General features: G+C 27.4%; 2 protein-coding genes across 2 annotated transcripts; one reads left to right on the top strand and one right to left on the bottom strand.

Annotated features, from left to right (window-relative positions):
• Window positions 1-8,613: 8,613 nt before the first annotated feature.
• LOC113850211 (cucumisin-like) lies at window positions 8,614-13,385 on the bottom strand. Its single transcript, XM_027480640.1, has 10 exons — window positions 13,201-13,385; window positions 12,940-13,028; window positions 11,451-11,545; window positions 11,110-11,350; window positions 10,492-11,005; window positions 10,261-10,358; window positions 9,929-10,147; window positions 9,731-9,842; window positions 9,436-9,649; window positions 8,614-9,281 (listed from the first exon to the last, which is right to left on the bottom strand). The coding sequence occupies exons 1-10, from the start codon at window positions 13,288-13,290 to the stop codon at window positions 8,755-8,757; spliced, it is 2,199 nt and encodes a 732-aa protein (XP_027336441.1). The 5' UTR covers window positions 13,291-13,385; the 3' UTR covers window positions 8,614-8,754.
• Window positions 13,386-18,843: 5,458 nt separating this feature from the next.
• Window positions 18,844-20,190, top strand: LOC113848892 (ras-related protein Rab2BV-like). Its single transcript, XM_027478290.1, has 2 exons — window positions 18,844-19,029; window positions 19,705-20,190. Exons 1-2 carry the CDS (start codon window positions 18,865-18,867, stop codon window positions 20,188-20,190), a joined length of 651 nt encoding a protein of 216 aa, XP_027334091.1. The 5' UTR covers window positions 18,844-18,864.
• The last annotated feature ends 5,638 nt before the right edge of the window (window positions 20,191-25,828 follow it).

Here is a 25,828-nt window from a genome sequence, read left to right as displayed (position 1 = left end):
CAGTGATTTTCTTCTCTGATCAAGAGAGGTGATACTGGTATAACATCAACAAAGTTTAATTGTATAATAATATCAAAAGCATTGAGATGTTTTTTGTTTTTTTTTTCAGTTTAAGTGTGAATACCAATTTTTGCCTCCTAGAGATTACCTATATTTTTTTTAAAAAAATAAAATCTTTTTACAGAAAAATAGAAAATTTTTAAAAAAAATTAATTTTACTTTCAGAAAATAGAAGTATGCACTACACATGCTTTTACCCCAATATCAAAAACTATTTATGAGCATGGAAAAGAAAAAACTATAGACCTTGATGTTTTGTAAAAACCTTAAATATACCCAATATAAAATATCAAGTAAGAGAGGGGAACAGGGAGATTCTTTTTTGGAGAAAGAAAGCCAAAATAAATTTAGAGAGTAAAGACTAAATTTTTAAAAGTTTTAGGAGAATGACAACAAGTTTCTTCAAAGGAGATTTATGATTAAAAGGGAGGACGAATAGTAAAAGGATTGGTTTTGAGGAAAAATGAAAATAGTCTTAAAAATAAAAGGAGAAGAAGAACAAGGTAGAAGAAGAGAGCTAAAATAATATAGAAAAAAGAAAAGAAAAGAGAGAGTTTATAAACAGACCTACTTCGTACTTTATTTTCTGGATACATGAACTCTCATTCTGCTTTTTAGTTTTTTTTACTGAAGTTATAGTTTTATTTTGGTATTCCCTTTCAGTGAGCTTTTATTTCGTCTCCCACCCCCTGATTGAATAAGTAACCTTTTTTTTATATATTCATTTCTCGGCTGAATTGAATAATGATGTGACCTTGCCCTGCGCCTTTTTCAATCACACATTTGCTACATTTTCAAAGGTAATGTGGGTCTCAATGTTGCAGGTCACAGATTTTTGCTTTTATCCAGTGACATTAAGTCGCTGGATATCCCATTCCCCCTTTTTTTTTTTTTTTACATTTAGATTTATTCTTTTATTTATTTGGCCCTTTTTTAAATTTATTATTTCTCTAAAAAAATAGAAATTATTATCTTTTATCATTATTATTTCTGTTATTTTTATTTTAGATTTTATTTATATAATTTGTAATATATTTTATTTTAGTTTATTTTTATTTTAAAATTAGTTCTCTTAATTTTACACATTTATTTTTCTAGTTTAAACAATGATAGTTAGAATAATAATAAAAAAAGAACATTAAATTTATAAATGTAACATAATTTTTTATTATATTATATTTGTATTGTGTTTTATTTGTAAAATTTATATCATTGATGATAAATTCTCTCTTTTATATTATTTTATTGTTTATGCTTACTTTTTAGGATTGCTTTATTTTATTTATTATATTTATAGAACACTTATGGGATTTAATTTTATAGTTGTGATCATCCTTCTCTTATATAATATGAATAATAAATTACTTCTTTTTATATAATCAATGATCAAATAATAATAGAATTGCATCAATTTATGATACTAATATATAGTTTCTCTATCATAATGTATTATAAATTGGTAAAGTCTACATGTACCTACGTTACCAATACTTTATGTAATATTAATTTATCATATGTCATCTTTAATTATTTATAAAATTATCTTGATAATTAATCAAAATATAATTCCTAAAATTACTATTTTTACTAATCAATTAATTTAAATAGAAAATATTTGATTAATACAATAATTTATAATGTTAATGTGTAACGACTTTACATTTATGTATTATAAATTATTTAAACTTATGTGTAATAATATTACCTTAGGTATAAATTTATAAAACAAAGTTTTAATTATTTTATTATTATTAAATATTTTTTTATCAATTCAAATGAATTTGTTTATTTTATTAAATAGAATTAATTTTATATTTTAAATCTTCTTAAACCATACTTCTAATTTAACAAACTAAACAACCAATCTTTTCGTCATTTTACTATACAAATTTTTGTAATATCGATGTGCGATTTTCATTGTCTTTGATGGTCCAATAAATTATAAGAAGTTTATGTATAGCTTACGCTATCTTAAATTTCTTTCAATATTAATCATAATTAAAATTAAAATTTAAATACTTCGTTTATGAATAAAATATTTTTTAACAATGTACAATATAATTGTGTGATCTTCCAGTACTTTCTGTATTGTTTCTCGTAAGGTACATGTATAACCGCATTATCTTGTATCCTAAATATTATAATTTTATAAAAATAATTTTAATCTTAAAACAAATTTTCTTTACTCAATTTAATTTTAATTAACTAACATAATTTTTTAGATAGAATTACGTGACTTTGAGTTCTCTATTGCACCTGAGGATACGTAAGAGTAAAAACTGGGGGACCGTCAAGTTAAAATAATTTTTTAAGGTATCCATTAATATTTTAATAAATAAATTGTCTTCTTTTAAAATAAATAACAATAATAATTAATGTTTAGGAGTTAAATAAATAATTTTTAAAATTAAAATGAATTTGTATAATTAATTTTAAGTAATAATTTTTAAACAATACCTAAAAATTTAGGATGCTAATATCTTTTTTACACATAAATAACTTTTAAACTTATTTTTAGTTTTAAAGATCATATTATTTTAAAATATTTTTAAAATAAATTTTGGTAATGCCTCCTCTCATAATTTAATTTTTTTTTTAATTTTCGACCGCCCGGTTGCTCAAAATTTAAGATAAGATGGTTAAATTGTTTCTTTGCTACGAACAATTTTCTTATTGACCTTTCTTTTTGGGTCAACAACGAGTGTTGGGTTGGGTCCATGTTTAGGTAAGTCATTGTTGTGTATTTGATTAAAAAAGTGCTAAGAATATTGACCCAAGAAAAGAGCGTTAAGAACCCCTTTTTTTAAAATATATTTTTAATCATTAAATAAAAATTATTAAAAATTATAAAATATGAGAAAAATATTTGAGTAGAAATGAAAAAAATTATTAAATTATCAACGTAATCAACAACCATTGATTACCCTTCTGGAATTTGATTTTAGCACGGCTCCTACTGCCAATTTCCAAGCAATTTAGCAATTAATTAATTAGTTGTTGGCACCTTTCCTTCACAGATATGTTTCACTTTATTGATTAATTGTTCCTCGCATTTTGACAATTGCCTCAAAACAGTGTTGATAGCAGCGAGTCTTAATTTAGATAAATTTGTAATAAGTATTTATGAAAAATAAAATAAATTAAACATATTTCATAAATTAAAATTGGCATTGTTAATTTATAATACTTTTATTTAACTTTTTAAAAAGTTGATGTACATAAATTAATTTAAATTTATTATAAATTATTTTATTTTATCTCTGTTTTTTATAAATCTTTATTAATAGACATAAGTCTAATACTAAAATGATGAAAGAGTAACGAGAAAAATACTTTGTAATAAGCATCAATTTATTTTCTTGTACAATTTTTCTTTACAATATCTTAATTATTCTTCATGAAGCTTCTCTGTTTTTCTTAGATAAGGAAAATACTTGGTAACAAGAATTGCATGAAAAATAATTAATTTATATAAAAAATTGAAAATTAGAACGAGGCAAATATTTTGATTTTAAAAGAAACAAATAACATTAATTAATTGTATGATAATTTATTTTTTAGAAGATATATTTAGTTAAAGTCATATAATATTTATTTATAAAAATTAAAAATACTTTATAATTGTTAAATTTAAAGCTTAATTTTTTCCCGTCAACCCCGTGCTGGTTTTTGGTTAATTATGATCAAAACAAATATTCTACGTACATTGAATTGTGCTGTATTGAGAATGATGGAACAAAAGGACCTTCATTTTGGAAAGTAGTTTGGTGCTGTTAATCAAAACACATATTCTGCATTATACAATCCAATCATATTTTGCCACATCATCACCACGTTAACATTAACATTCATCAGGATTTGCCACTTAAAATATCGACTTTGGTTGATTTTAACTTTTGGCCATTGAATTTGATTAGAATTAGCCTTGACCAAAATCTCGTCTGTAAGATTTTTGGCCTCTTAAGCATGATTTTGAGTATCGTTTTGCAATTTAGAGACTCTAGCAAGGACTTATGGGTTGTTTATATTAAAAAAGCCTCTGGCTTAAGAATGGAAAGTTCTGTGGGACATAATCGTGAAGGGGTTAGTAGTATTCAAAATCACTTTAAAAGAGCCTAAATACGCGATTTAAAATCTTTTAACAAGGTCAAAATATAAAACTTGAAGGTTGATTTTCACTTAGATCCTAATTAGCAATTTTTGCTCATGTGTTTGCATTAGGGATATTCTTTGCAGTTATAGTAATTAGCTAAAGTAGCAATTTAAATATTATTTTATTAAATTTCTTGATATAGGTACGTAATTAAATATTTTTAAATTCAGTTTAATAAATTTTATTAAATTACTTTACTTGCCCAAATGCACCCTGATACTCAAACTCCACCCTGAGCCTTTTATGATACTTAAGATAGACAAAAACTTCACATATATGTCAAAATGATATGATGAGTTCCCCTTATACCGGATAGTTTACAATAGAGATATTGTGACGTATGCTGGCCATGGATATTAGTCATATTTTGTTGGGTCACCGTTTATTGTATGATTATGATGCCCTTCATCAAGACAAAGAGAATACCTGTTCCTTCTATCATTAAGGCCAAAAAAATTATTTCACCTCCTATTCATTAGTAGATTAGGTTAGTCAGCATTTTATCAAAGGTGACATGAGGACAAAATTGTAAGAATATATATATATATATTAATGTAAATTTAAAAAATTTTACATTTGATTTAAATTTTTTATTTAATTTAAATATAATAACTAATAAAATAATAAATTATAACTCATTAGATATAAGTTAAATAAAATTATTTAAATAAGATTTATTGTAGAAAAGGACAATATATATAAAAATGATTTGAATAGATTGATGGAGATTAATTATTTTCTTTAACGATCACCAACTTGATAAAGAATATAAGGAGGGCAATAATTGGATGAGATTTCTAAAGATGTTCAACGGGACTCATATGAGATTTTTCTTGATTTCTTTTTCTATCATGGTGTCAATCTTATTTAAACCTTCAAATTATGATAAGCCTCAGCATGCACATATTAATTCACTTGATTTGACCTTATTCGAAGTATTGATAATTATAAACTTATTAAGTACTAATGTGTACTGCATGACGGATGATTTTGAAGTAGGTGACTATGGTATGGTAAATAGTTGTCAAGCCTTTCAATCTGTACACTTTAAAACAATTGCATGTTGGAGCTCTTGGGCTTTTTTACTTATTTTCTATAATAATGGCTCTAATGTATATTTGATTTCTTTGATGATATGAATAAAAGCATATTTGAAAGCAGTTCTCTGTTAGTCATTTTTTAAATGTTAACTTTATCTAAAGTTACTTCTAGAGACTAAAGTCACTTCTGGAGATTCGTTAACAAAGAAACTATCTTCTAAAGTCAACTCATGATTTTATTAGCTTTTCGTCTTGCAAGTTAGTCTCTTTTATTTTTGTAAGTTCTTTTTGTTTCTTTTATATATATAGGTTATTTTCGTCTTCTATGCTCTCTTCATCTCCTTTGTGCTAATAAATTATTCTTTTTTCACATCTACAAGTTCATTTTTTTTACGTATGTAGGTATTTTTTATTTTCTATACCCTCATTATCATCTACTCTACGTTAATAAACTGTTCTTGTTTTACATATACATGTTCGTCTTTTATACTATGTAGGTTCTCTTCATTTTCTATGTTTTCTTCATTTTCTTTGTATTAATAAAATGTTCTTTTTTTTACATTTACATGCAATTTTTCACAGTTATCTCTATTCTTTCTTTTTTCTTTTTACTAATAGTGAATCATCATACTAATTTATTCTCTTTTTTTTTACTTATTTGTGTTTAGTTTATGTAGATGTGGACTATTTGGTTAACCGTATAAACTCAAGATTCAATTTTAGTTTGTGATAAAATGAAGAAAATTTGAATATCATACCTATAAATTAAAATTTAAGCATAATAATAAATTAATTTTAGTTTGCAACAGATTTAAAAAACTCACAAAGAAACAAAATTTAAATTTTGAATATGCTATTTACATTCATATTTTGGAGAGCGATTCTGCATGGAACCGCTCTCTAATCTTAACATCTGAGAACAGTTTAAACAACCGCTCTCTTTAATCTAATACATTGTATAGCGCAAGATTTTAAAGCAGTTATAAACACTATCTAATTTAAAATGGAACCATTCTCACAACTTAAGTTCTTAGTTATTTGAAAATTTTTGAGTCTCCACTATTCCTTGCTGGATAATATTAATGATGATGTTTTGGACAATAAATATGATTACTATTTTGTTTTTGTTTTTTTTTTATCATTACATTGCAAAGTGAAAAAGACTAGCTTGCAAAGCGATAAATAAGATTTTTTTTAAACTTTTTTTAATCAATAATATTAGTCAAAAGAAAAAAAGTATAAGATAATGCTGATTGTATTTATAAGAAATAAATACATTCATCAAAATAAAAAAAATAATTATATGTCATAAATTTATATTTCATTTTAAAAATATTTATACTATATAATAGTCAAATTATTGTATTATATATTAAATAATAAATATATCTACTTTTATGAATACTATGTGACTACTTTCATAACACAAATTTTTTGTAATAAAACTAGAAAAAAGAACTTAATAAATAATGCATTTAAAAAATTATCTTTATTTTTTGTATTTAAGAAAAAAATATTGGTACTTATTTTTTTTATAAATAAGACAAAATTTATTAAAAAGATAAAAAATTCTTACACAAAAGAAATCTTCTTTTAAAGACAAAAAAATATGCAGAGAAATGACATTTTAATTTGAGGTTAATTTCAATTTGCATTTGACCTATAGTCTACACTTTAATTTTTCCCCCTATATTCTATAGCTCAATTACAGTAAATAAGTTCAAATATTTATTCCTATAGCGAAGGTGTTTTAAGAACATTACAATAGATAAAGCAACACAAGTTTTATTTGCACTTAATAAGGAATTGGAAAATTAACACACACTAATGCCGAGGTTCGCGTACACGAATGGCCGTTCAAAGTGCCTTGTCGTCCGTTTATTCTGTTTGTGCGCACTCATTGTTGGCCTTTCAAAATGCATTTTCTTCTCTCTCCTTCTCTTTCTCTCCCAACTTTGAATTTTCAATCCCTGCACTCATCCATCATCGTCACCCCACTTTGCAAAAACCGTCTTTTTATAGTTAGTTAGTAAGTAACCTTCAAACATATTGTTTTTGGAGTTTCACTCTGCTATCTTTTGTTGATATTTATGTTTTTATTATGAGATCATTGATTCAGGTCTAGGGTGGTGTCGGGTGTTGGAAGCATGGCTTACAAAGTGGACCATGAATACGATTATCTCTTCAAGATCGTACTCATTGGGGACTCTGGTGTTGGAAAATCCAATATCCTCTCCAGGTTTACCCGAAACGAGTTCTGCTTGGAGTCCAAGTCCACCATTGGGGTTGAATTCGCAACCAGAACATTACAGGTTTTTTTTTTGTTTTTCTTTTTTAAAAACTGAAATTTCGTGAAATATCAATTATTTTTCTGTTAATCTCCATTTGAGAGATGGTGGGTGTACTTCAAAATTTTAAATTTTTGTAATTTTTTCATTGGGATTTTTGTTTATGGTAACCTCTGTTAATTAGTTTGTAATCACCATGCAAACAATGTGATAAGAACGCGAAAAATGTAGCTTGATGGCCACGATAGGACAATCGAAATTGTTAGTTGCCCATGAATTTTGTATGTATAGTCTCACTTAGGTTGTGGACTATTGAAATTAATGAATTAGTTCGAGAGGAAGAGAGAGAAAAAAAATGGATTGTGATGATGAGAGTTATATGGATTAATTAAGTTAATGGAAAGATGTTACTGTGTGTAAGGTAGAATTTAAGCAGTATTATATATCCTAATACAAATAAGCTTAGCAGAAATTTATAGATGCAAAACACCTTAGCAAATTATGAAAATTATAGAGACATGATACTTAATATTGCAAAATCAAAATTCATGAATATAGAAAAATAATTTGAAAACTTAGCAAATATTGATGAATACTCATAAATTTATATTTTAACTCATCTTAATTTGGTAAAATATATTTTTAAAGTGAAATGACTTGATTTGATTTTGAATTGATAGAATTTTTTATTTTTTAAAATACACTTTTTATATTTAAAATATAATTTTTTATTAATTTTAAATAAAATAACAATAAAAATAATAAACTAATACATGTATTTTTTTTAATTAAAAACATAGAATAATATTTATTAATTACTCTTAAAAAAAAATGACTAACTTACCTCTAACCCTACTCTTAACCCGTATTTTTATTATATATTAGCGCTTAGGATCAAAATAAGAGCTTGAAAAAATTAGAACTGTAGAGTCATGTGAGGTGAGCTGTGGTCTTGGAGCTATATTGACGGCTCTAGTAATGTCTCCACATAGCATCTACGACTCATAGACACTTATGATACTTTGTATCATATGCCTCACTCAGCTCTTAGCATTTAGCTTCAATACAATAGCTCAGAACAATGATATTTCTTTATTACCAAGTAATCGAGAGCAGCCATTTTTGGTTGTTTAATACTAAAAATATTATAAAGAAAAGACCTGCAAATGCTTCATGCTTTTGCCTAACTTATTTAATGCATCAACCTAAATCATTATGCTGTATTAAACACAATGATGGGGCTCCTCACTTTGAATTTACCATCATCCCACACCAAAGAGGCTGATACCTTGGATTCTTCCATTGTTCCATCAATTGTGAGCACAAATGTTTGCTTTTGGCCAAGAGAAGTGAAAGATAGAACACTTGGGTTCACTTCAACTTTTAGTCCTTGAGGAGCCGTCACAATAGCTTTATATGAGGATGTTGATGACCCAACATTTGTAACGGTTCTCTTAAAACTTCCACTAACAGTGGTGTTGGAGGGTGGGACTTGAAGAGCAAATGATGCATAGTTTAGATCCCTTGCTGTACCATATGTTGCTTCAGAGCAGCTACTTTTATCCCCTGTGATGAGTTGTAGACTCCTTGAACTATAGCCTTGTCCACATAAAAACCTTACATAGTCTATTTCACCAGCATCATATACTAAACCAGGGTCAGCAGCCTTTAAAGGATCAATTTGGCCCGCGCCATATGCAAATTCTGCATCATGATTAGTCTTGGGACTAAGTGGTTTAGCTGCAATGTGCACGAAGAAGAAAGTTAGCTAAAAGTTTGATTCTAAGACCTAGTTTGGATAAACTTCTCTACAAGTATAAATAAAGAGGTAAAATAAATCAGGCTTCTCTCATGAGTTTTGATGCGTTCTCATCACTTGTTGCATTTCATTTACCTGTGGTCATTAGAGCTGAACGAATAGCAGCAGGAGACCATGTTGGATGAAAAGATTTAACATATGCTGCTGCACCAGAAACATGTGGGCAAGCCATTGAAGTTCCTGTGATGATATTGAACTGTAATGTTCTGTTGTCTCCTTCAATTTCAGAAGGGGAGGAAAGTGGAGACCAACTAGCTAGAATGGCAACTCCTGGAGCCACTAAATCCGGCTACAACATGAACAAAAGAATTGAGGAAAAAAAAAAAAAGAGATAAATTTAAGTCATTCAAAGAAGAGCTAATTAAGGTACCTTGAGAACTTCAGGTGTAACAAGGCTTGGACCCCTTGAAGAGAAAGAGGCCACAGCAGGGGCTAAAGTATCTTTTATCTCATCACTCTTAAGTATGGTTGCAGTTGGAGCCCTGCAAATTGTTTCAAGAAAATCCACATAAGAAAAGTATGGTTCTCTAGACTCTTGTTTAGTGTTACTAGCATGTTCAGTTGATACCCTGTAGAGTTTATGTAGTCATATACAGCGATACCATCCTTCAAGTCAAGGTATGATCCAGGCAATGGAAGAGAGGGAGCAAGATCTTTATAACTTTGACCCTGTATCAAGGCCCCAACAGCATCAGCATAGAGAGGCCCTGTTGCCTTGCTTCTGCCCTCACAAAGAACAATTTTGCCCTGAACTAACTTTTTGTCCAATGAACTACTGAAGCAAAACCTGCAATTTGGAAACATTTTCATTAACAAATTAGAGTATTAAGAACGTAGTTTCATATCGTTATTTATTTGGTTTGGCCATGATGTTATTCATCTTTAAGGAGGGGTAGTTACCGAGATAAAGATCCATCTAAGCCTTTGCTTGGAGCATCTCCACCATAAATTATGGGATACAATTTTCCCTTGAGGTCAAATGAATTTATTGATGTACCCTAAACATGGAATGAACAATTGACATTATTAATTATGTAATAATTCTACTTGATGAAAATTTTTAAGTCTATATTCACATGGTTCGTCAAATTACAAGCCCATTTCTAGCATAGGAAAGAGAAGGTACTTTACCTCATAAGTAATGTTGTTACCTAATTCAACCTTGGTAACAAACTTTCTGTCTATGGTTGTAGCACCCACAGCAATTAACCAAGGTGAATAATTTGAAAGGGAAGAAGGTTTTGGCCCATTGTTTCCTGCTGAAGTTACTGTCAATATTCCATTTCTCACAGCATGAAATGCTCCAACGGATGATGCATCTGTAAAGTAGTTTCCATCACTGAACCCTCCAATAGAAAGTGATATTATGTCAACCCCATCCGCAATTGCATCATCAAATGCAGCAAGTATGTCTGCATCAGAACAACCATCAAACCAACACACTTTATACACGGCAATGCGTGCCGATGGCGCGCCACCTCTTGCTGTTCCTTCTGCAAGGCCTAACATGCTAGCATTGCTAACCAAATTCCCAGCTGCTGTTGATGCAGTGTGAGTGCCATGACCCTCTGAATCTCTTGGAGATTTTAGATCTTCATCAAAAAATGATTTATCAAGTTTGTAATACTTAGCTCCAATGATTTTACTACAAGATTAAAGTAACATCTGTTAATAACAATGTATGTGCATTTTTTTATGCCTCTGAATATTTTGAATGTTATCAATGTGTACTAGACTACAACTTCGTACTTATTGCAGGTGAAATTTGAAGTTTGGCATGTGCCCTTCCATTTACTTGGTGGTGGACCAAATCCTTTGTCTTTGAAGCTGTCAGATTCTGGCCAAATTCCAGTGTCAATTACTCCAATGATGACATCACTCTCAGCTGGTGCTCTCTGTGTTTGTAATGGAAAGCCAATAAAATTCCATGACCTTGTTGTATGAGGATGTTTCTTTCCATTTGGAAAAACAGACACCACTCCATCAACTCCTGCATTGAGAGTTCACTTGGTTGGCAAATTTGTGAATCCAAGAGTAAAAGGTAAGTGATTTTTGAAGAGGATGGAAAATAGAATAATTTTTGTGCAAACCAGCCATTCTTTTGGCTTCCTCCTCTGTTAGCTTAGCAACAAAGCCTCCAAAGCTACGTTTGTAGTAGTGCAATACCGACTTGGGCTCAGCATTGCTGAAATTAAGAATACAAATCAAGAAAGAATGCAAGACAACGAAGCCAGAGATGATGCATTTTAGTGCACCCTCTCAGTTTGTCCGAATAATGGCACTATACTTTGGCTACTTTACATTTTTAATTTCGTTCATGTATGAATAAGGAAGAAATTACTTTGTACTCATTCCTTTATATTCTGTAAGATTTTTCCTACCAATACAAAGCTTTACAAGGAAAAAATAGTCTTGGCAACTGTGGATGGTGTCATGCACATACATTGTAGCCTATCAGTTCCATTAGTATTTATTTAAGATATTATCAGTCTTTGAGACAAATGTGGCAATAGATTCGTAATATAATGAACATATAGGATTCTGTTTCACTTTCACTGATAGTATACGATAGCCAAATATCGATGACCAAAGAAGAAGCAATTTTCTTAGGTGACTAAAACAACATAGCTTCCTTCAGTTCTTGGAACCTTGTTGAATAAATAGACCTACTAGTATTTTAGGTAGTGCTATGTTTGGATCAAATGGAAAATGAGTAAGAAAATAATAAGTTGAAAGGAAAATGGTGAAAATGAAATAATGGTAAATAAAATGGAAAAAATGTATCATTTAAATGGATACAAATAAAAGAGAAAGAATTGAGAAGATTGTCTTTTAGTTGTTTGGATTAACGAAAAAGAGAGTAAAAAAAAAAGTAGTGTATATAAAAGTAAAATTTTTATAAAAAAATTATTTTAACAAAAAATAAAAATTTTAATATCATACATTTTTAATACGTCCTTCTCACACCCAAATCTCACCAATTTGTGTGAGAAAATTATATAATAAATTATATATAAAAAAAATTAATTTTCGCTTACGTAAAATAAAACCTCTGAATAAATAAATTTACTTTGATACACTTCTCATTTTTTCTTATAAAATTATAAAATTAAATAATTTTATAAAAAATTTCTCTCATAAATTAAAATTAACTTATATTTTTCTATTTTTTTTAAAAATTACTTTCAATTAATTTTTCTAAACCTTGAAAAATAAGTTATTTTTAATCTATTAGAGAAGTTTTATTTATTTTTAAATTATTTTTTTTCTTATAAAGATTTATTCACAAGCTTGTCCAGACCTTGTTTTTTTCTTCAAAATAAACAATATTTATTACTTTCGTTTCCATTTTCCTTTTCATCTCTAAATTTCAGTATGCACATAAATTAATATTTAACTTTATAAACTCAAGGATATTTTTTGTCGTGACATGCATGGCCAGTGTGTTGTTGCGACATTCAATCTTGTTCTATCAAAAGGCTAATTTTAAAGGAACTATTTTCTTAATTTATTGATTGCTACCTTTTGGAACCGACCATTCAAAAAATTAGTCTAATTTTTTTTATGGAATAGTATTACCTGTCAGCAACTTCTTGTAGCATGCTTGTGTAAAGTGTCAACGCAGAAGCTGCATCCTTTATGCTGTTGCCAGTGTAGACAATGTAACTCTGCATTTAAACATAGTTAAAATAAGAAATATGTTATTTTCCTTAGCTAAAGCCATGCATAACATGAACCATAAGAATTTAAAAACGAAGAAAAAAATAGTAGTAGGTAAGGCTCTTAATAGTATACTAAACAGTGTGATAGCTAAAGAAAGATGAAGAGAGATAAATTTGCCTTCATTGGGGATGATGAGTGACATATATGAAGAAATGAAGTAAAGCAAAGAAGGAGCAGCAAAAGGGTGGAGAATCTATAACCATCCATTGTCAAGTTAGTAAGGACTGAGGATATTGCAGCCTTGTGATTGGTGGTGTTTGTTTATATACATGTTCATCAATCGAGACGTACTATGCATGCTAGACTCATTTGTATCATGAGTTATTGGTCTTAAAGAAACCTCCACCAATCAAGCAAAACGTGTTCACAGATAAAAATTGAAAGGTTTATACGTTTGTTGAATGGTTCAAACTTGAAAAAAACAGAAAAGTCTACCCAAAGAAAGGAACCATTGGCCGCTGGGCACTAGCTCTTAGAATCTAGCACTCAAGTTCACCACTGAGAGTGAAACCAATGCTATGTTGTTTTGTTCAGGCACATGGCATGTTCAGCTTGCCACCCAAGTGGGGTCTCAAATCAATATCATACACAAAAATCAAGTGAGGAATCTCTCTCAATGTACCACGAATAAATCATATAAAAAGACAAATGAACTCACAGCCAACTCATAACTTAAAAGTATTAAACTATGATTTCTTGTCACTTTATATATTATTTAATTTCTTCATTCGAATAATTTTTTCATTTATATTTACTATATCAACATAAAATAAATTCTTTTCACTCAATTCGAATCTTCCATAACTGTTAATTTGGAACATGCTTGTGTGTAGTACATAACATGAAACTTCGTCTAATCTTACCTGCTTTTAATATTATTTTTGGATTAAAATTAAAATTTTACTAAATAGCTAGAATTATTCTTTAAAATTGATTTATATTGCACGGTTAACTGAAATAAAATTTCAATTTTAATCATATAATAATATCAAAAGCATTGAGATGTTTTTTTTTTCGGTTCAAGATTTAAGATAAGGTTGTTAAAATGTTTCTTTGCTACGGGAAATTTTCTTATAGACCTTTCTTTTTGGGTCAACAACGAGTGTTGGGTTGGGTCCATGTTTAGGTAAGTCATTGTGTATTTGATTAAAAGAGTGCTAAGAATATTGACCCAAGAAAGGAGCGTTAAGAACGTTTTTTTTTTTAAATATATTTTAAATATTAAATTAAACATTAAAAATTATAAAATATGAGAAAAATATTTGATTAGAAATGAAAAAATTTAAAGATCAACGTATATTTTATAATTTTTAATAAATTCTAATTAATAACTAAGAATATATTAAAAGAGAGGGTTAAACAATCTCTTCGTGGCTTTAAATGTCTGGAATTTGATTTTAGCACGGGTCCTACTGCCAATTTCCAAGCAAGTTAGCAATTAATTAGTTGTTGGCACCTTTCCTTCGCACATATGTTTCACTTTATATGATTGATTGTTCCTCGCGTTTTGACAATTGACTCAAAACAGTGTTTATAGCAGTGAGTCTTAATTTAGATAATTTTATAAATAAGTATTTATAAAACATAGAATAAATTAAACATATTTCATAAATTAAAATTGACATTGTTACTTTTATAATACTTTTATTTAACATTTTAAAAAGTTGATGTATATAAATTAATTTTAATTTATTATAAATTATTTTATTTTATCTCTGTTTTTTATAAATCTTTATTAATAGACATAAGTCTAATACTAAAATGATGAAAGAGTAACGAGAAAAATACTTTGTAATAAGCATCAATTTATTTTCTTGTACAATTTTTCTTTACAATATCTTAATTATTCTTCATGAAGCTTCTCTGTTTTTCTTAGATAAGGAAAATACTTGGTAACAAGAATTGCATGAAAAATAATTAATTTATATAAAAAATTGAAAATTAGAACGAGGCAAATATTTTGATTTTAAAAGAAACAAATAACATTAATTAATTGTATGATAATTTATTTTTTAGAAGATATATTTAGTTAAAGTCATATAATATTTATTTATAAAAATTAAAAATACTTTATAATTGTTAAATTTAAAGCTTAATTTTTTCCCGTCAACCCCGTGCTGGTTTTTGGTTAATTATGATCAAAACAAATATTCTACGTACATTGAATTGTGCTGTATTGAGAATGATGGAACAAAAGGACCTTCATTTTGGAAAGTAGTTTGGTGCTGTTAATCAAAACACATATTCTGCATTATACAATCCAATCATATTTTGCCACATCATCACCACGTTAACATTAACATTCATCAGGATTTGCCACTTAAAATATCGACTTTGGTTGATTTTAACTTTTGGCCATTGAATTTGATTAGAATTAGCCTTGACCAAAATCTCGTCTGTAAGATTTTTGGCCTCTTAAGCATGATTTTGAGTATCGTTTTGCAATTTAGAGACTCTAGCAAGGACTTATGGGTTGTTTATATTAAAAAAGCCTCTGGCTTAAGAATGGAAAGTTCTGTGGGACATAATCGTGAAGGGGTTAGTAGTATTCAAAATCACTTTAAAAGAGCCTAAATACGCGATTTAAAATCTTTTAACAAGGTCAAAATATAAAACTTGAAGGTTGATTTTCACTTAGATCCTAATTAGCAATTTTTGCTCATGTGTTTGCATTAGGGATATTCTTTGCAGTTATAGTAATTAGCTAAAGTAGCAATTTAAATATTATTTTATTAAATTTCTTGATATAGGTACGTAATTAAATATTTTTAAATTCAGTTTAATAAATTTTATTAAATTACTTTACTTGCCCAAATGCACCCTGATACTCAAACTCCACCCTGAGCCTTTTATGATACTTAAGATAGACAAAAACTTCACATATATGTCAAAATGATATGATGAGTTCCCCTTATACCGGATAGTTTACAATAGAGATATTGTGACGTATGCTGGCCATGGATATTAGTCATATTTTGTTGGGTCACCGTTTATTGTATGATTATGATGCCCTTCATCAAGACAAAGAGAATACCTGTTCCTTCTATCATTAAGGCCAAAAAAATTATTTCACCTCCTATTCATTAGTAGATTAGGTTAGTCAGCATTTTATCAAAGGTGACATGAGGACAAAATTGTAAGAATATATATATATATATTAATGTAAATTTAAAAAATTTTACATTTGATTTAAATTTTTTATTTAATTTAAATATAATAACTAATAAAATAATAAATTATAACTCATTAGATATAAGTTAAATAAAATTATTTAAATAAGATTTATTGTAGAAAAGGACAATATATATAAAAATGATTTGAATAGATTGATGGAGATTAATTATTTTCTTTAACGATCACCAACTTGATAAAGAATATAAGGAGGGCAATAATTGGATGAGATTTCTAAAGATGTTCAACGGGACTCATGAGATTTTTCTTGATTTCTTTTTCTATCATGGTGTCAATCTTATTTAAACCTTCAAATTATGATAAGCCTCAGCATGCACATATTAATTCACGTGATTTGACCTTATTCGAAGTATTGATAATTATAAACTTATTACGTACTAATGTGTACTGCATGACGGGTGATTTTGAAGTAGGTGACTATGGTATGGTAAATAGTTGTCAAGCAGCTTTTGGGCTTTTTTACTTATTTTCTATAATAATGACTCTAATGTATATTTGATTTCTTTGATGATATGAATAAAAGCATGTTTGAAAGCAATTATCTGTTAGTCATTTTTTAAAGGTTAACTTTATCTAAAGTCACTTCTAGAGACTAAAGTCACTTCTGAAGACTGGTTAACAAAAAAAATTGTTCTTTAAAGTCAACTCATGATTTTATTAGCTCTTCGTCTTGCAATTTAGTCTCTTTTATTTTTGTAAGTTCCTTTTGTTTCTTTTATGTATGTAGGTTATTTTCGTCTTCTATACTCTCTTCATCTCCTTTGTACTAATAAATTATTCTTTTTTCACATCTACAAGTTCATTTTTTTTTACGTATGTAGGTGTTTTTTATTTTCTATACCCTCTTCATCATCTACTCTGCGTTAATAAACTGTTCTTGTTTTACATATACATGTTCGTCTTTTATACGATGTAAGTTCTCTTCATTTTCTATGTTTTCTTTATCTTCTTTGTATTAATAAATTGTTCTTTTTTTTACATTTACATGCAATTTTTTCACAGTTCTCTCTATTATTTCTTTCTTTCTTTTTTCTTTTTATTAATAGTGAATCACCATACTAATTTATTCTCTCTTTCTTTACTTATTTGTGTTTAGTTTATGCAGATGTGGACTATTTGGTTAACCGTATAAATTCAAGATTCAATTTCAGTTTGTGATAAAACGAAGAAAATTTGAATATCATACCTATAAATTAAAATATAAGCATAATAATAAATTAATTTTAGTTTGCAACAGATTTAAAAAAACTCACAAAGAAACAAATTTTAAATTTTGAATATACTATTTACATTCATATTTTGGAGAGCGGTTCTGCATGGAGGAACCGCTCTCTAATCTTAACATCTGAGAACAGTTTAAACAACCGCTTTCTTCAATCTAATACATTATATAGCGCAAGATTTTAGAGCAGTTATAAACACTATCTAATTTAAGATGGAACCATTCTCACAACTTAAGTTCTTAGTTATTTGAAAATTTTTGAGTCCCCACTATTCCTTGCTGGATAATATTAATAATGATGTTTTGGACGATAAATATGATTACTATTTTATTTTTTATTTTTATTTTTATCATTACATTGCAAAGTGAAAAAGACTAGCTTGCAAAGTGATAAATAAGATTTTTTTTAAACTTTTTTTTATCAATAATATTAGTCAAAAGAAAAAAAGTATAAGATAATACTGATTGTATTTATAAGAAATAAATACATTCATCAAAATAAAAAATAATTATATGTCATAAATTTATATTTCATTTTAAAAATATTTATACTATATAATAGTCAAATTATTGTATTATATATTAAATAATAAATATATCTACTTTTATGAATACTATGTGACTACTTTCATAACACAAATTTTTTGTAATAAAACTAGAAAAAAGAACTTAATAAATAATGCATTTAAAAAATTATCTTTATTTTTTGTATTTAAAATAAAAAAATATTGGTACTTATTTTTTTTATAAATAAGACAAAATTTATTAAAAAGATAAAAAATTCTTACACAAAAGAAATCTTCTTTTAAAGACAAAAAAAAATGCAGAGAAATGACATTTTAATTTGAGGTTAATTTCAATTTGCATTTGACCTATAGTCTACACTTTAATTTTTTCCCCTATATTCTATAGCTCAATTACAGTAAATAAGTTCAAATATTTATTCCTATGGCGAAGGTGTTTTAAGAACATTACAAATTTACAATAGATAAAGCAACTCAAGTTTTATTTGCACTTAATAAGGAATTGGAAAATTAACACACACTAATGCCGAGGTTCGCGTACACGAATGGCCGTTCAAAGTGCCTTGTCGTCCGTTTATTCTGTTTGTGCGCACTCATTGTTGGCCTTTCAAAATGCATTTTCTTCTCTCTCCTTCTCTTTCTCTCCCAACTTTGAATTTTCAATCCCTGCACTCATCCATCATCGTCACCCCACTTTGCAAAAACCGTCTTTTTATGGTTAGTTAGTAAGTAACCTTCAAACATATTGTTTTTGGAGTTTCACTCTGCTATCTTTTGTTGATATTTATGTTTTTATTATGAGATCATTGATTCAGGTCTAGGGTGGTGTCGGGTGTTGGAAGCATGGCTTACAAAGTGGACCATGAATACGATTATCTCTTCAAGATCGTACTCATTGGGGACTCTGGTGTTGGAAAATCCAATATCCTCTCCAGGTTTACCCGAAACGAGTTCTGCTTGGAGTCCAAGTCCACCATTGGGGTTGAATTCGCAACCAGAACATTACAGGTTTTTTTTTTGTTTTCCTTTTTTAAAAACTGAAATTTCGTGAAATATCAATTATTTTTCTGTTAATCTCCATTTGAGAGATGGTGGGTGTACTTCAAAATTTTAAATTTTTGTAATTTTTTCATTGGGATTTTTGTTTATGGTAACCTCTGTAATTAGTTTGTAATCACCATGCAAACAATGTGATAAGAACGCGAAAAATGTAGCTTGATGGCCACGATAGGACAAACGAAAATGTTAGTTGCACATGAATTTTGTATGTATAATCTCACTTAGGTTGTGCACCATTGAAATTAATGAATTAGTTCGAGAGGAAGAGAGAGAAAAAAATGGATGGTGATGATGAGTGTTATATGGATTAATTAAGTTTATGGAAAGATGTTACTGTGTGTAAGGTAGAATTTAAGCAGTATTATATATCCTAATACAAATAAGCTTAGCAGAAATTTATAGATGCAAAACACCTACAATAATTAGTCTTTTTCCATCATGTGGAGTCAGCTGTATGAATCAAATTATGGGATGATATTCTATTGTGAACAACGTCTCACAAAACATTATTAACCTCCAAATTCTTAATAGTATCACTTCATCTATAATTTTGTCTATATTTGGTACATCAAACAATATTTATGAGGACACATGCATTTTTGTGATGATGTTTGTTTGACACAGGTGGAGGGGAAGACAGTGAAGGCACAAATATGGGATACTGCTGGTCAAGAGAGGTACAGAGCTATCACTAGTGCATACTATAGAGGAGCCGTTGGTGCCTTGTTGGTCTATGACATAACCAAGAGGCAAACATTTGACAATGTACAAAGGTGGCTTCGTGAACTGAGGGACCATGCAGACTCTAACATTGTTATTATGATGGCTGGAAATAAGTCTGACCTCAATCACTTGAGAGCAGTGTCTACTGAAGATGCTCAAAATTTGGCTGAGAAGGAGAGTCTCTCATTCCTAGAGACTTCAGCATTGGAAGCCTTTAATGTTGAGAAGGCATTTCAAACAATTTTGTTTGATATATACCAAATTATAAGTAAAAAGGCACTGGCAGCACAGGAAGCAGCTTCCACTACTACCCTTCCTCAAGGAACAACCATAAATGTCTCAAATATGTCAGGTAGTGTGGAGAAGAGAAGTTGTTGCTCTAATTAAGAGGGTATTTGTGTAGAAAAGATGAGGAGGAGCTGGTTTTCTCAGGGAATGTTTTTCAGTATTTGTATACACGAATGACATGAGGAACAGTTGCTACCTTCTACAAGGTTTTCTTTTTTGTTTTTGTTATGGAAGACAGGAGAGGCACGTCTCAAGGCTTTGACAAGCACAACTTAAGATGAATATATGACAGTGTTAACAATTTGTAGTCCTTGCTTTGGTAACTGACTCTGAAATACATGCAATCGGATTTTGGAGTTTGCGTCTTAGTGCATCCTTGATTAGGGGTAGTAATTGAGGAACTTTTAAGTGTTGTTTCTCATCAGTCCCTTATTTTGCTCTTGTATCTACCTGTTTATCTTATGTATGATTTTACTAATATTGACAAAAGATGCTACAAAATCGTTTATTCTGGTTGATTGATTGTGCACTTGATTACCAGAGTGGTTGTTGAATTAAGAATAAAAAGCAAATAATAGAAGAAGTAATTAAGAAAAAAAAAACGTTAATAAAATAATAATATTTGTATAAAAGACAAAAAAATCATTTAATTTGTCTTTTTTAAGTAATTTAAAAAATTTAAGGGAATGTATTTAATATTCCTTAATTAATAATTTTGGGGCATTGATTAGCAAGACTTTGAAAAAAAAAGTGTTAAAAAAATAAAATATTTAAAAAACATAAAAACATGTAATCTTTTATGAGTATATATATATATATATATATATATATATATATATATATATTATATTTATTAATAAAACCGTACATAAAATTGGAAATTTTTATTTTACTAAAAAATGTTTTATTAATATCGTAGTTAGTTGTTAAAAATTCTTTTAATTATGAGTTTTATTATTTATACAACCTATTCATAAATACTTTCTATTATTTTTTTCTCTGTCTCTTTCTATAATATCAATCACCTTATTCCATACTTTTCATTTCTCTTTTATCTCTTTTTTAATCATATTACTTTTTTTAAAAATAAATCCTCTCTTTTATTCTCGATAAATAAAAATAAAAATTGTTTGACTATTCCAAATAAATGTTTGACAGTTCTTAAATCATAAGGATATTGCTACACTTAAAAAGAATTACGTACGGTATAGAACAATTTTTTAGCGCATTCTAATCAAGATGAAATAAATAACAATTTGAAATTAGTTTTTCTTCCATCTCTTAGAGTTACAAATTAAAAGTACGTAATTTATAAACACACTTCTTCAAACTCATCAGAACGTCTTTTGAGGACAAAATCGTAAGATCAACAAGTGTTAAAGCGACTAATACTTTAAATGCAATGAGCCTAATAGTAATGTAGATTGAACTAAACTTAGATCAAGTGTGACAATATATTTGGCTCTATTTTATCTATGAACAAGTCTATATACAATTTCTTAAATTGAAGCACCTTTGAGGAAGCAAATCTTGAATGGAAGAGGTTAAGTAAGCAGAAGATCAATGAGAACACACAATCGTGGAAGGTAATCCAATGGCATGGAAAGATCATTTGACCTTGGAAACGGCACTAAAATGGCTAATGTAGTGGTGCAGCAACAACCATACTTAACCAGTTAACCTTTAATAATTTAGGGTTGGGTCCTTTTCATATGACCTCGTTCATTGAAATATCGTCAAATATTAACTTTTAATTAAACTATATTACTTAAAAAATCAAAAATCAAATATAGAAGAAAAAAATAAAAATTATATTCCAAAAAATAAAAATTTACAAAAATTGAAGCCAGTGTAAAAAATGTTCTTCTCGTACTGAAGTGAGTGTCCAGGTACCAGTGCTTTTCTCAACACTTTGAATATATGCCATAGAACCTTAAAATAAATAATCACCGTAGCTAAGGTGTTTTCGTAAAATGGTACCTTTTTTTTTAATGATAAATTATCAAGATTGATACGAGCTTCCTCTGTGTAGGACGATAAAAAAATTAAAATTCAATGGCATGCAATTTTCAAGAATCCAATAATTTGTGGTAGATATGCCTCTATGAAATGTCAACCGAAATTATATATATTTTACAAAATATTCAAAGTACGTAAATATGAAGCTACTTTGAAAAATTAAGGAAATCATTTGTTAGTATTTTTAATCATGTTAAGGAAGGCACCGTTGAACTTGGCCCACATTCTGATTACAAAGTTATTAGTACTTTCGATTTTTTTTATAAGAAATAAATAATAAATTTAAGATGTATTAATTGTTAATTTTTTTATTAGTATTATTAAATATATAAATTATTAACTATATCATTTAATATTATGAGTATTTTTAAAATAAAATTTATATTTATAAAAAATATAATAAAATTAATTATTTTTCTTAGCCTTAATAATTTAATTTTTTTATTTCTTATAAAAAGGATGGAAGGAGTATAATTAATTAATCATTCTAAACCATGTTGGTAATCGGTATCCATGGACAGTACCTTTGCTTGCTACTCTACAAGAAATTAGTATTTATCCGTTTCATGTAACAATAATAAATAATAATGTGTACGAAACAGTCAATAGTGATTGCTTTTTCACTTTATCGTATAATCCCAATTTCATGACTAAGAATACACTTTATTTGGAAAAATATCGACTCACATATTAAAATTAATTATAATATATTGATAGTATAAAAAAATTATATTATCATCTAATAATAAAGTATTATATAATAATTATTTCCAAAGTTATACGTACTAAAGATAATTTCTAATCGATCCACGTTATCCCCAAATCAAACTCTACATTAAATTATATTTTTTGTCTTCATGAGATGGTTGGGCAAAGGCAACTAACTGCAAGCAATTACGGAGATTTTCAAAGACAATTTAAAAGTTTTAAATAATAGTCTAATAGTGAAATGACAAGGAGCGGGGAGTAAGTAAAATTACTAGTTCAACGTGTTTATTTAAGATCAAACTTCTACTAAGTTGACAGAAAAAAAATATAAAAGTTAATATATATATATAGCATTAAAAAAATTAATTTTGAAGGCTAAATTAATTGAATTTTAAATGTAAAAAGTATTGAAGAAAACTTATAAAATCAAAGTGAATTAAAAAGCTAGATGATTATACTGAACCTTAAATTAAACTTTGTATTTTAATTGAAGATTGAATAATTTGAAAAACATGAAAATAAATATAAAATAAATAATAATCATAATTTTTATGTAATTTTTAAGATTGTTATATTTTTTCATACTAAAAAGAATGAAACGTTCAATCATAGTTAATTATTATATTAAATAACTATATTAAGCTACAAGTTTTTATTATTTATTATATTCTAATCATATTTTATGTTAAGTAGTGCATCTTACGGGCAGTATAATTTAGCAGCAAATGTACAAGTAACCTTTTTTTTTAATTGAAAATGGATATCATAATCTACTGCAGACGAAATGACGAGGGAGGAGATTCTCATCAATCCCTAAGACAGCAACTCTCTGCATATACAAATGGTAAGAGAATCCGTCATCACTATGTAACGTATGTCTTCTATTTTATATTTTATGTATTTGAAAAACAAAACAGAATAGAACATTAGACTAAAGAGTGGTTCATTTTAATTCCACTACTGCATTGTTGTTCTAGATAATACAAGTGGCTTCCCAGCTTATAATAAGGTAAAGATACTTCATAAAATGGAATGGATCAACACGAGGTGGTTTTTGCTTAATGCATTATGAGATCTTTCCATGCATTTCATGCAGAATAAAGGTTCTTGACTATCGTAAAGGCGAACGTGTATTTTATACATCCTTCATATTCTTCACTTCTTTCCACCATTCACTGGGAAAATAAAAAGATTGCATATATCTTCCAGGTTTAAATATTTTCATATTCACTTCTATAGAGATGCGGTTTTAATTGGGTAAAGCTTTGAATATTTTATTATTACACCATAATAAATTATTTGAATGAATAATTTTTCACCATTTATAAATCTGTACTGGTAACTTTTTAACTTTAGGAATTTGAATGAATATAGTAATGATATTCATAGATTTTTTTAAAAAAATTTTCCAACTCTTTACGTTTTTTCTATTTCTCCTTTTTATCAAATATTTCTCTCTTTCTTTCGTACTCTTGTTATTAATTTAAGACGAATTTTCACTAATTTTTTTAACGTTTCAATAATACAGATGTGATTCGGCTAGAAAAGGTTAGTAAACAATCTGACAATTCAGTGCAGTGTAATTTAAATCATTCTCCTAATATATATTTACATGCTCAGTTTTTTATTCAAGTTGTTATCTCTATTATCTATCATCTATTTGAGTCATATTGTTATGGGAATATTTTGATATTTCTTACGAAGTTTAAATACAACGAAACATTAATTTATTAAATCAATAATTAATGAGAGATTTTTATGTTAGAAAAGAAAATGTATATATGCCTTTATCTAAATAATAAATTAATACATCAATTTGAACATTATCTAATTAATAAAAAAATTTAAATATGTAATTAAAAATATAGTTATATTGTAATAATTAAATATAATTAATTTTAACAATTATTTATTTGTATAATAATTGAAATTATATTTCATAAATATGATTTTTAATAAAATTATTGTATAAATTATATTTATATTATTTGATATAATTAAATGTTTTATTAATTAGATATTATTAAAATTAATATATTTAAACTCTTTCTTTGTCCATATATGATATATGGTTACATTAAACATCATGGGAGCGAATACGAATTTGAAGAAGTTTTGTTTGGACTTCGAACCAAACAGAAAACTTTTTTTCTTTTCTTGCAACTGGAGAAATTTATGTTACATAATTAATGAAAGTAAGTGCTTCATTAACAAACAATATACTCCTATTATTATTTTTATTAATTTATTTAAATAAGTATATTAAATGAGAATATTTAAATGCATTCAATCACCTAAAAAAAATGCGTTCAATTCCTTTTATATTTGACAAGTAAGAGGATTTGTAGGAGGATGTTGTAAAGGGTTTTAGAATTATTCTTGCTGAATAATTCTATTTCTGGTACTTATCTTCTAATAATTATTTTATAAAATAAGCATTAATCATAAAAGTGCATGTATTTATTGTCTTAAAAATATTTTTTAAGAAATAATTGTTAATATTTTTTCTAATTATACAAAATAAAGACTCATTTTTAAATGTATTGACTACTTAAAAAACTATATTATTATTTATTGTAAGATTTGTCTTAATAAGATACTCACATGTTGTTTATATAAGTGATTTTTAATATATAAATCATTAATTTAATTATTTAATATTATGAATATTTTTATAATACAATATAAATTTATAGTATATAAAAAAATTTGTCTCAATAAATTAATTATTTATTTCTTATAAATAGAACAATTGGGTATGTGAATTTTATTAATTTTAACTTTTAAAATTGAGTTTAAATATTTAAAAGTAGTAATTTTTTTAATTAAAAATAACATATTTATTACCTTAAAGGTATTAAAATATAATATTTTTTTCAAATAGAATCTTATTATTAGTAGTAATTTAAATTCAGTCTTACGAATTAAAATTAACATTTTTTTAATAATATCTATAAGAGGATGTTGTATTAAGATTTAAAATAATTGTTGGTGGATATATATATGAAGT

Source organism: Abrus precatorius, unplaced genomic scaffold (genome assembly GCF_003935025.1).
Source record: "Abrus precatorius isolate BTA unplaced genomic scaffold, Abrus_2018 Scaffold9, whole genome shotgun sequence".
In the NCBI taxonomy this organism is placed as follows: Eukaryota; Viridiplantae; Streptophyta; class Magnoliopsida; order Fabales; family Fabaceae; genus Abrus; species Abrus precatorius.
Note: the sequence above shows the minus strand (reverse complement) of the source record. Positions and strands in the feature narration are given on the sequence as shown.

Bases quoted from the DNA above. Each gene is read 5' to 3' on its own strand.
- LOC113848892 (XM_027478290.1), top strand. From the start codon at position 18,865: ATGGCTTACAAAGTGGACCATGAATACGATTATCTCTTCAAGATCGTA. The intron at 19,030-19,704 runs GTTTTTTTTTTG...TGTTTGACACAG, and splicing joins TCGCAACCAGAACATTACAG to GTGGAGGGGAAGACAGTGAA.
- LOC113850211 (XM_027480640.1), bottom strand. From the start codon at position 13,290: ATGGATGGTTATAGATTCTCCACCCTTTTGCTGCTCCTTCTTTGCTTT. The intron at 13,029-13,200 runs GCAAATTTATCT...GTTTAAATGCAG, and splicing joins ACTCATCATCCCCAATGAAG to AGTTACATTGTCTACACTGG. The intron at 10,359-10,491 runs GTAAAGTACCTT...TTCCATGTTTAG, and splicing joins GTAACAACATTACTTATGAG to GGTACATCAATAAATTCATT.